Below are 12128 nucleotides of genomic sequence, written 5' to 3'. Positions count from 1 at the left end.
CACAGACACCCTATAAACTATAAACCACATAATTTAAGTTTGGAAAAAAGGAGAAAGGGAGAAATACTCACCAAACAATTACTTACCTGCTTTCTGGTGACATCACACTTCGATTACTTTTTACTTCTCTCTCCCTCTCTCGGAGCCCTGAGATTGGTAAGCCTACCTGCTCCGTCGCCTCGCTTTCAACCACCGCTGCCGCTCCTCACAGGTCTGCCACTGCTGTGGGGCATACCTGCTCCGCCGCCTCACTTTAAATTAATGCCGCCGCCTCGCTGCTCCTCACAGGTCCACCGCCGCCGCTGCTGTGGGGTCTACCTGCTCCACCGCCTCGCCTTAAATCACCATCGCCACCTCGCCGCTCCTCACAGGTGAGCCGGAGCCACCCCTGTGGGGCCTTCCTGCTCCGCCACCTCGATTTGAATCACCGCCGCCGCCTCGCCGCTCCTCACAGGTCTGCCACCACTGTGGGGCCTACCTGCTCTGCCGCCTCACTTTAAATCACTGCCGCCACCGTGCGCTCCTCACAGGTCCGCTGCCGCTGTGGGGCCTACCTGCTCTGCCGCTGATATACCTATCAATTTATCCAATGAAAAGCGACGAGTTAAGAAAGTAACTATAGGTTTTTATTGGCTAAATAACAGAGCCCACCCTCGTGGGTGATCGGATGCTACAAGGAGGAATGCCAGCCAGTCGACTACCTTTATACCTGGGCAGGTAGGTGGAGTCATGGGCGGAGTCAGCAGTGGTCAGCCCAGGTATAGCAGCGTGACAAGAGGCGACCTCGTATAGTGATACAACAGTGTGAACAGTGATAACCATAGAGTAACGATATAACAGTGATAACTATAGTGTAACGATAGTGAACGATAAAATTGGTTTACCACATTCACCCCTTGTTTAGATTTGAGTCCGGCGGGGTGAAGTGTACTACCAGTTCTGGTATGTCAGTCTGTCCGGAGGCCTCGTAAGCCTTTCTGATCGTCGCAGCGGCGGTGTTGCATTATCCGGTGTTAATGCTGGTGTCTGCGTGGTCGGCGAAGGCTCGTGGGGTTCCGGCATGCCGTCTACCTGGGCTGGAATTGGGGGGGTGGTGGGGGGGGGGTGAAGGTGGTGTCTCCGGAGTGCCCGAGGGTGCGAGGTCTCGTAAGGAGACTGTGTCCTCCCGCCCGTCTGGGTATGCCACATAGGCGTACTGGGGGTTGGCGTGCAGGAGGTCCACCCTCTCGACCAGGGGGTCCATTTTATGGGCCCTCACGTGCTTTCGCAGCAAGACGGGCCCCGGAGAGGTCAGCCAGGTTGGTAGCGTGGTTCCCGTAGTCGACTTCCTGGGGAAAGCAAACATTCGTTCATGGGGGGTGGCGTTGATGGCAGTGCAAAGTAGTGACCGGGTGGAATGCAGCGCTGCCGGGAGGACTTCCTGCCAGCGGGAGGTTGGGAGGCCCTTAGACTTTAAGGCTAAGAGGACGGCCTTCCATACCGTCGCGTTCTCTCTTTCCACCTGGCCGTTCCCTCGGGGGTTGTAGCTGGTGGTCCTACTTGCTGCAATACCTCTCGCTAGTAGGAACTGACGGAGTTCCTCGCTCATGAAGGAGGAGCCCCGGTCACTATATATATAGTTTGGGAACCCGAACAAGGCGAAGAGGTCGTTCAGGCATTTAATGACCGTGGTACTGGTCATGTCTGGGCAGGGGAAGGCAAAGGGGAAACGGGAGTACTCATCAACAATGTTGAGGAAGTACACATTACGGTCAGAGGACGGGAGGGGCCCCTTAAAGTCGATGCTCAGGCGCTCGAAGGGGCGGGTGGCCTTGATCAGGCTTGCTCTGTCCGGCCTAAAGAAGTGCGGTTTGCACTCGGCACAGGTCTGGCAGTTCCTGGTCATGGTCCTGACCTCCTCGATGGAGTAGGGCAGGTTGCGGGCCTTAATGAAGTGGTAAAGTCTGGTGACCCCGGGGTGGCAGAGGTCGTTGTGGAGGGTCTGAAGTCTATCACTTTGCGCGCTGGCGCATGTAATTCGTGACAGAGCATCGGGGGGTTCGTTCAGCTTACCTGGCCGGTACAAGATATCATAATCATAGGTGGAGAGCTCGATTCTCCACCTCAAGATCTTGTCATTCTTGATTTTGCCCCTCAGCTTGTTATTAAACATAAAAGCGACCGAACGTTGGTCGGTAAGGAGGGTAAATCGTTTGCCTGCCAGGTAGTGCCTCCAGCGTCGTACCGCCTCCACAATCGCCTGGGCCTCCTTCTCGACCGACGAGTGTCGGATCTCAGGGCCCTGTAGGGTCCTTGAGAAGAAGGCCACCGGTCTCCCCTCCTGGTTAAGGGTGGCGGCTAGGGCGAAGTCGGATGCATCGCTCTCGACTTGGAAGGGGATGGACTCATCCACTGCGTGCATTGTGGTCTTGGCAATGTCTCCCTTAATGAGGGAGAAGGCTGCGCACGCTTCCTCCGTAAGGGGGAAGGATGTGGACTTCATGAGGAGTCTGGCTTTGTCCGCATAATTGGGCACCCGTTGGGCATAGTAGGCGAAGAGCCCCAGGGTTCTCTTCAGTGCCTTTGGACAGTGGGGGAGGGGTAGCTCCATGAGGGGGTGCATTCTTTCGGGGTCGGGGCCGATGACTCCGTTCTCTACTACACAGCCAAGGATGGCAAGGCGCGAGGTGTTAAACACACATTTATCCTTATTGTAGGTGAGGTTCAGCCGTTGGGCCGTACGGAGGAATCTCTCCAGATTAGCATCGTGGTCCTGCCGGTTGCGGCCGCAGATGGTGACGTTATCTAGATAGGGGAACGTGGCGTGCAGCCCGTTCTGGTCAACCATCCGGTCCATCTCCCTTTGGAAGACCGAAACCCCGTTGGTGACGCCGAAGGGAACCCTAAGGAAGTGGTAGAGGCGGCCGTTCGCCTCGAAGGCTGTATACTGGCGGTCCTCAGGGCGGATAGGGAGTTGGCGATAGGCCGACTTAAGGTCGATGGTGGAGAATACCCGGTACTGCGCAATCTGATTGACCATATCAGATATGCGGGGAAGGGGGTATGCGTCCAGCTGGGTGTACCTGTTTATGGTCTGGCTGTAGTCGATGACCAGGCGGTTTTTATTGCCGGTCTTAACGACCACGACCTGGGCACGCCAGGGGCTGGTGCTCCCCTCGATGATGCCCTCCTTCAGGAGACGCTGCACCTCAGAGCTAATGAAAGCTCTGTCCCCAGCGCTGTACCGCCTGCTCTTGGTAGCGACGGGTTTGCAGTCGGGGGTGAGGTTAGCGAACAGGGAAGGTGGCGGGACCTTGAGGGTGGATAGGCCACAGGTGTTACGCGGTGGGCGGTTTAAAATCTGCTGGTTGTCGACTGTGAGTGGGGGGAGGGGTCCGCCGTATGCTAGCGTGACGCTTTGGAGGTGGGATTGGAAGTCTAGGCCTAGTAGGACGGCAGCGTATAGCTGGGGCAGGACGAGGAGTTTAAAATATTTATACTCCGTACCCTTAACCGACAGGGTCACAACACAGTAGCCGCTGATGTCTGTGGTGTGTGACCTCGATGCCATCGAGATCCGGTTGCGCGTTGGCAGGACAGGGAGGGAGTAGTGGCTCACCGTGTCTGGGTGGATGAAGCTCTCCGTGCTTCCGCTGTCGAACAGGCAGGTCGTGGCGTGGCCGTTTACTTTGATGTCCATCATCGACTTGGACAGGTGATGCGGGTGGGCCTGGTCCAGTGTGACGGAGGCTAGTGTATAGCTGAGCGAGTTGTTGTAGTCTGCGGTTGAGGCGGTAGTCGGGTCTAGAGGCACGGTGGCGGTCGGGCGTGGTGGGTAAAATGGCGTCTCCCACGAGGTTGGACAAAATGGCGGAGAAGATGGCTGCCCCCATAACTCACATGAGGCACTGCTGGTGTTGGTTGCCTGTATCAAAGATGGCCGCCCCCATGACTCACATGTGGGGATGCTGGCCTCTGTTGCCTTGAAGGAAGATGGCCGCCCCCACAGCTCGCATGAGGCACTGCTGGCCTCTGATGATCCACCTCTGCAGGCCTTAGCGAAGTGACCTTTCTTCATGCAGTTTGAGCAGGTAGAGTTCCTGGCTGGGCAGCGCGACCTCGGGTGTTTCGCCTGGCCGCAGAAGAAGCAGCCGGCGGCCCGATCGCGGGGGTCCGATGTCGGAGCCGGTACCGGGGGTGGCGGTCTCGATCGGGTCCGGGACGCCGACGCTGAGGTAGGTCCCAGGGGGGTTGCTGCGGGGGGTATCGCGGTCGGGGTCGGTCCCAAGTCCCAGGGTCGCGAATTACAGTACCTTGAGTATGCCTCGAGGTCCCGATGGGCCACCTCTAGAGAGAGAGCGAGGGCTGCAGCTTTGTCCAGGCCGAGGTCCCTTGCTTCCAGTAGTCTTTGCCGTGAGTAGTCGGACCGCAGGCCTTTCACGAAGGCATCGCGGACATTGTCTTCAGTATTTTCTGCCGCCGTTACCGCTTTAAAGTTACAGTCTCTGCCGAGTGCTTGTAGCACCCGTAAAAATTCCTCCACGGGCTCTCCTGGCTGTTGCGGGCGGGATCTTAGGAGGTGTCTGGCATACATGGAATTTACCGGGGTTTGGTACTGTCTTTTCAGCCGGTTGATGGCGTCCTCGTATGTTTTAAGGTCCCGGATGAGTGCGAATACTTTAGGGCTCACTTGGGCGTTCAGAACTCTTAGCATGGATTTCTGAGGCACGCCGGATTCTCCCAGGTAGGCTTCGAAGCAGCTCAGTCAGTGTTCGAAGTCGAGGGCTGAGTTTGCTGCCTGTGGGTTTAGGTCCAGGTACGGTGGTCTGAGGGCTCGCAGCCAGGCCGGCTGCTGTGGCTGTTGTAGCTGGGCGTCTGGCTGGTCGCTTGGCTGGTCGTTTGGCTGGTCGTTTGACTGCTCAAGTGTCGACATTTTAAAATTTAGCCAATAAAATTGATATACCTATCAATTCATCCAATGAAAAGTGACGAGTTAAGAAAGTAACTATAGGTTTTTATTGGCTAAATAACAGAGCCCACCCTCGTGGGTGATCGGATACAACAAGGAGGAATGACAGCCAGTCGACTACCTTTATACCTGGGCAGGTAGGTGGAGTCATGGGCGGAGTCAGCAGTGGTCAGCCCAGGTATAGCAGCGTGATAAGAGGCGACCTCGTATAGTGATACAACAGTGTGAACAGTGATAACCATAGAGTAACGATATAACAGTGATAACTATAGTGTAACGATAGTGAACGATAAAAGTGGTTTACCACAGCCGCCTCGCTTTAAATCACCGCTGCCGCCTCGCCACTCATCACAGGTCCACCGCCGCTGTGGGGCCTACCTGCTCCACTGCCTCGCTTTAAATCACCGCTGCTGCCTCGCCGCTTTAGTTCTGTCTTCACAAAGGAGGACACAAATAACCTCCCAGAGATGTCGGGAACATAGGGTCTAATGAGAGGGAGGAACTGAAAGAAATCAGTATTTGTAGGGAAATGGTGTTAGGGAAATTGAAGGGCTTGAAGGCCACTAAATCCCCAGGGCCTGATAATCTACATCCTAGTGTACTTAAGGAAGTGGCCCTAGAAATAATAGATGCATTTCTGGTCATCTTCCAAAATTCGATAGAATCTGGAACAGTTCCCATGGATTGGAGGGTAGCTAATGTTACCCCACTATTCAAAAAGGTGGTAGAGAGAAAACGGGGAATTATAGACCGGTAAGCCTGACATCGGTAGTGGGGAAAATGCTAGAATCCATTATAAAAGATGTAATAGCAGAGCACTTGGAAAACAGTGACAGGATCGGACAAAGTCAACATGGATTTACAAAAGGTAAATCGTGCTTGACTAATCTACTGGAATTTTTTGAGGATGTAACTGGTAGAATAGATAAGGGAGAACCAGTGGATGTGGTGTACTTGGACTTTCAGAAGGCTTTCGATAAGGTCCCGCATAAGAGATTAGCGTGTAAAGTTAAGGCATATGGGATTGGGGGCAAGGTACTGACTTGGATAGAGAACTGGTTGGCAGACAGGAAGCAAAGAGTTGGAATAAACGGCTCTTTTTCCGAGTGGCAGGCAGTGACTAGTGGGGTACCGCAGGGATCGGTCATAGGACCCCAGCTATTCACAATATATATAAATGATCTAGATGAGGGAACTAGATGTAATATCTCCAAGTTTGCAGATGACGCAAAGCTGGGTGGGCGTGTGTGCTGTGAGGAGGATGCCAAGAAACTCCAGTATGATTTGGACAGGTTGGTTGATTGGGCAGAAGCATGGCAGATGCAGTGTAATGTGGATAAATGCGAGGTTATCCACTTTGGTGGCAAAAACAGGAAGGCAGATTATTATCTGAATGGCAATAGATTGGGAGAAGGGGAAGTGCAATGAGACATTGGTGTCCTTGTGCACCAGTTGCTGAAGGTAAGCATGCAGGTGCAGCAGGCGGTTAAGAAGGCAAATGGTATGTTGGCCTTCGTAGTGAGAGGGTTTGAGTACAGGAACAAGGATGTCATGCTGCAGTTGTACAGGGCCTTGGTGAGACCACATCTTGATTATTGTGTGCAGTTTTGGTCGCCATATCTGAGGAAGGATGTACTTGCCATGGAAGGAGTGCAGCGAAGATTCACCAGACTGACACCTGGGACGGCAGGAATGATGTACGAGGAGAGATTGGGTTGATTTGGGTTATACTCGCTGGAGTTTAGAAGAATGAGAGGGGATCTCATTGAAACTCATAAAATTCTAATAGGACTAGACAGACTAGATGCAGCAAGGATGTTCCCAATGGCCGGGGATTCCAGAACCAGGGGTCACAGTCTAAGGATAAGGGGTAAGCCATTTAGGACAGAGATGAGGAGGAATTTCTTCACCCAGAGAGTGGTGAACCTGTGGAATTCCCTACCACAGAAGGCAGTGGAGGCCAATTCATTAAATATATTCAAGAAGGAGTTAGATATATTTCTTAAGGCTAAAGGGATCAAGGGATATGGGGAGAAGGCAGGGACAGGGTACTGAATTTGGATGATCTCATTGAATGGCGGAGCAGGCTCGAGGGGCTGAATGGCCTACTCCTGCTCCTATCTTCTCTGTTTCTATGTCTATGTCTATGTCAAGTTTGGGAGGTGCTGCCGAAGAAGCCTTGGCGAGTTGCTGCATTGCATCTTGTAGATGGTACACACTGCAGCCAGTGTACGCCGGTGGTGGAGGTAATGAATGTTTAAGGTGGTGGATGGGGTGCCAATCAAATGGGCTCCTTTGTCCTGGATGCTGTCGAGCTCCTTGAGTGTTGTTGCAGCTGCACTCATCCAGGCATGTGGAGAGTATTCCATCACACTCCTTACTTGTGCCTTGTCGATGGTGGAAAGGCTTTGGGGAGTCAGGAAGTGAGACACTCTCCAGAGAATACCTAGCCTCTGACCTGCTCTTGTTACCACATTATTTATGTGGCTGGTCCAGTTAAGTTTCTGGTCAATGGTGACCCCCAGGATGTTGATGGTGGGGAATTTGGCGACGGTAATGCCATTGAATGTCAAGAGCAGACGGTTAGACTCTCGCTTGTTGGAGATAGTAATTGCCTGGCACTTCTGTGGCGCGAATGTTACCTGCCACTTATCAGCCCAAGCCTGAATGTCATCCAGGTCTTGTTGCACGCGGGCATGAACTGCTTCATTATCTGAGGAGTTGCGAATGGCACTGAACACTGTGAAGTTGTCAGCGAACATCCCCATTTCTGACCTTATGTTGGAGGGAAGGTCATTGATGAAGCAGCTGAAGATGGTTGGGCCTAGGACACTGTGAGTACAGTTTGAAGTTAAAGGGAACAGTGTATTGAGGTTTGTATGTTATCCGTGAGTACAATAAACAGTTAAAAGAATACTGAGTTGTACTGAGTTGTGAGCCCAGACTATATTACCCCATCCGGATGGGTTCAAGTCGGATTCTGGAATTAGAGTATAAGAGGAAAGGTTACCTACATATTTAGTGGTGCCTGAACAGGCACCTGATAGGGGTAAATGAATGATAGGGTAGAGCAGTATTTGGGTAAGAAATTACCATTGAAAGAGGGATGGGTGCGAGTCATCGTGACTGCTTCCAATCCTCTAAAAGAAGCTGAGGAATGGGAGGAAACTCCCATGGCCAAGAGAAATCCAAAATGGGTATGCCCTGTGTGGTTGTCAGCATATAGGCGAAAAATGCAACAGTTAGCGCAGGAACATCAGCGATATGAAGAAAGGTTGCTGGAGAAGGATGAACGGCTGCAGGAAAAGGATGCAGTAATAGCGAAATAACAACAGAAAATGCTGGAAAAACTCAGCAGGCCAGGCAACATCCGTGGAGAGAAAATATATCCCCTCTACATTGGGGAGACCAAACGCAGATTGAGTGACCGCTTTGCGGAACACCTCCATTCAGTCCGTAAGTATGACCCCGAGCTTCCGGTCGCCTGTCATTTTAATTCACCACCCCATTCCCACTCAGACCTCACTGTACTCGGGCTCTTGCATTGTTCCACGGAAGCTCAGCGTAAGCTCGAGGAACAGCACCTCATCTTCCGATTAGGCACTTTACAGTCTTCTGGACTCAACATCGAGTTCAACAATTTCAGATCATAACCTTGGCCCCCATTACATTTTACTTATTTTTATCCACACCTTTGTTTTGGCCCTTTCCCCCCGCCTTTTTTTCTCTCCCACATGGCACTGCCTCCCATTCTACCAGCGCATTTCACACCTAATCTAGAGCTGTCTTTTGTCTCCACTAGTCCTATCACCACCTCATCTCATTTTGAATACCTCTTAATCTCTCTTCACTTCTCTTTTGTTCTCTCCCAGCCTGGACTTTTAATCTATTTCATTTCCTGTGCTTTTTCAGTCTTGACAAAGGGTTTGACCTGAAACATTGACTCTATTTTCTCTCCACGGATATTGCCTGGCCTGCTGAGTTTTTCCAGCATTTTCTGTTGTTATTTCGGATTTCCAGCATCTGCAGTATTTTGCTATCATGCAGAAATAGCGAGATTGATGTAAGAATTGTCAGAGGCTAGACAGGGGAGTGAAGAAGAAAGGAAAAAGATGGAGACAAGCTGCAGCTAACTAGAAGTGCAGGCAGTTGATTTGCTACACCAGTGTGGACAATTGCGGGAAGAAGTGGATAGTGAACGGGAAGAAAATAGTCGAGTGTCTCAGGAGTGTAGTGATTTAAAGGCGGCGTTCCAGGTACTGCGAGAGCAGCACAAGGAACTCGAAACGTGTGCTGATCATTCACCATGCAAGGAAAAGTTCAAACGACTCCAGCACAAGCTGCAGAGACAGAGAGGTATAGTCTGTGCTATGGCAGGGGCCATGGAGGAAGGGAATGTGTTAGACATGTGGTGGAAGAAGGCAGAAAAGAAACGTGGTGGTAGTATAGGACGAGGAGTGATGTGTCCGGTACGGCACACGAAAATAACACTGGTGGCTGGGGGAGATCCAGTAGTGTGGAATTATGGTGAAGCTTATACTCCCTCGCAATTAAGGGAAGCAGCAAGGGATTTAAGAATCCTCAGATGGGGAGGAGATGTGGAAGGGCACTTTTTGCACTTAGAAACGATGGCTGCGATGCAGGGTTTCGAGGAATCTGAGAAAAAGAGGTGTTTGCTTTTTAGTCTGGATGGGGTGGTTCTGGCTGGGCTACCCCAAGACACCAAGTATGCTTGACCCAGGGCAACTTGGGACAATACTAAGCGACATGTTAGAGAAGCATGCGGGTACGGAAGGGGTGATCCAATTAAGATCATGGCACAAACTATGCAGGGGAAGGAGGAACACCCAAAAGCATTTGCTTGCACACTGTGGCCTGCTTATAAACACAAGGAGGAGGGTTGGATCTGAATCAATTGGCAGGAGACAGTCTCCGCCAATGGTTAAGAGCTCTTATAGCTCGCACGGAACCTGTTACTAATACAGCCATGTCAGAGTTTGATTTGGGAGACCCAGACATGACAGAAGCTCAAGTGCTGAGGAAGTTGATTATGTTTTGGGAGGCTAAATAGGACAAGCAGGATAGGAACAAGGTAGAAGGGGGGTAACTCCAGACCCGGCCCCTAAACAGGGCCAGAGGAGACAGTGGATATATGAGGGAGCAAAGCCGAGGGGGCTGTTGGATCCGGGTATCTTAATGTTGTGTCCTTTCAATAATCAGACAAAGACTGCAGGGAACGATCAACAGGTGTTTACTGGATGAAGTTCAAACTGCAACTGACTGTACAGAGCGCCACTCAGGGCTTATATACAGGTGTGGTCACTGCCGGTACTGCAGGATACAGGAGCTGTAAAAAGTAGTTCTCCCTCTTAATGGTACATACACTACAATTCCTCTCCTTTTAGAGTAACAGTACCATAACACTCATTTAACAATTAAATATCAAACTAATTACAATTAACACTTTTAACATGCAACATTAACTGGAAATAGTCTATTTATAAATTCAGTCTTTGGGGCGGCTTCCTGATTCTTTCTGGATAATGCCTTTCCCGAGTGTCTTGCTCTTGGTGCGGTGGCGATTCTAACACCCTGTCGTCAGTTGATTCATCAGCATCCAATGTTATTGTTTCTGAGGTAGATGCGACCTGTACGTTGGGTTCCTCACCAGGTACATATGGCTGAGACATGGGGTTGACTCGTTTCTGTGACTCGAGGATCTGGTCAGCATGGCGTCTCACAATGTTCTCCCCAACATCCACTGTGTACATTAGTGGCCCCTGCCATGTGCATATCGTTCCTGGTTGCCATTTCTCTGTTCGGTAGTCGCGAGCTAAGAATTGTTGCCCTACATTGAAGCTCCTTGTCGGCTTCTCATTGATGTGCTGGAATTGCTTATTCTCAACATCTCTTCGTACATTTGGTCTGAGCAAATCCAGACGAGATCTCAACCTTCGGTTAAAGAACATCATGGCCGGGGCCTAGTTGGTGACTGCATGTGTCGCATTTCTGTAGGCTAACAGGAAATTGTCCACCTTATGCTGCAGTGGAATGTCGTCATCGCACATGGCCTTTACTGCTTTTTTAAAGGTTTGTACGAACCTCTCAGCCAATCCATTTGTGGCTGGATGATACGGGGCGGATGTGTAATGCCTTACCCCATTCCTTTTCATAAATCTTCGAAACTCTTCGGACACAAACTGTGGCCCATTATCAGAGCAAATCTGCTCTGGCAAGCCGTTCCTGGCAAAAATGGTCCGTAGGACTGCAATAGTTTTCTCCGTGGTGGTGGAGGACATTTTGATCACCTCAGGCCATTTCGAGTGCGCATCCACGGCTATTAAAAACATTGAGTCCATGAATGGACCAGCAAAGTCAATATGCACCCGTTGCCATGGAGATGAGGGCTACTCCCATGGGTGTAGAGGGGCATGTGGTGGTGCATTTTGGACCTTCTGGCATCCTGAGCAGCTCTTTGTCAGGTCCTCGATTTGCTGATCGATCCCCGGCCACCACACATAAGCCCTAGCAAGGCTTTTCATTTTCACCCCTCACAGATGAACTTCGTGAAGCTCATTGAGCACTCTCTCCCTTAACTTGGGTGGAATTACCACTCGGGATCCACACATCAAGGTCCCCTGGCATACTGACAGCTGTTCTCTTCTGGATGAGAATGCTGGCAACTGTGTGTCACCATGTGCTGGCCATCCCTTCACCGTCAAATCATATACCCGAGACAGTGTCGGGTCATTTCGGGTCTCCTTCTCTATACCAGCGTTAGTTACTGGCAAGCATTCAATTATAGCCGAATTAAATATTTCAACAGGATCCACTGCTGGTGCTTCCTCCGCAGTAGGCAGTGGCATGCGTGATAGCCCATCAGCGTTTCCATGCTGTTTCATGCCCTTATACTCGATATCATATTGGTGCACCCCTAGAAAAAGGGACCATCGTTGTAGCTGTTGCGCAGTCATCACCGGAACGCCCTTCTTTGGATTAAAGATGGAGACAAGTGGTTGGTGGTCAGTCAGCAAGGTGAACTTCTGCCCGTGCAGATAGTGATTGAACTTTTTCACTCCCCACACTAGGCTGAGGGCCTCCCTGTCAATCTGGGCATAGTTACGCTTGGCTGAGGTTAGTGACCGAGACGCGAAGGCTACTGGCCTCTCCGAGCCGTCCG

General features: G+C 51.2%; 1 protein-coding gene across 1 annotated transcript; it reads right to left on the bottom strand.

The window, feature by feature from the left end:
• Positions 1-681: 681 nt before the first annotated feature.
• On the bottom strand, positions 682-4063 carry LOC147115803 (uncharacterized). Its single transcript, XM_085989447.1, has 2 exons — positions 3599-4063; positions 682-1328 (listed from the first exon to the last, which is right to left on the bottom strand). The coding sequence occupies exons 1-2, from the start codon at positions 4055-4057 to the stop codon at positions 1245-1247; spliced, it is 543 nt and encodes a 180-aa protein (XP_085845573.1). The 5' UTR covers positions 4058-4063; the 3' UTR covers positions 682-1244.
• Positions 4064-12128: the final 8065 nt, after the last annotated feature.

The sequence above is a fragment of the Somniosus microcephalus genome, chromosome 6 (assembly GCF_052327205.1).
Source record: "Somniosus microcephalus isolate GS21.2 chromosome 6, FLI_Smic_1.0, whole genome shotgun sequence".
Lineage (NCBI taxonomy): Eukaryota > Metazoa > Chordata > Chondrichthyes > Squaliformes > Somniosidae > Somniosus > Somniosus microcephalus.
This window is presented reverse-complemented; position numbering and strand designations above follow the sequence as displayed.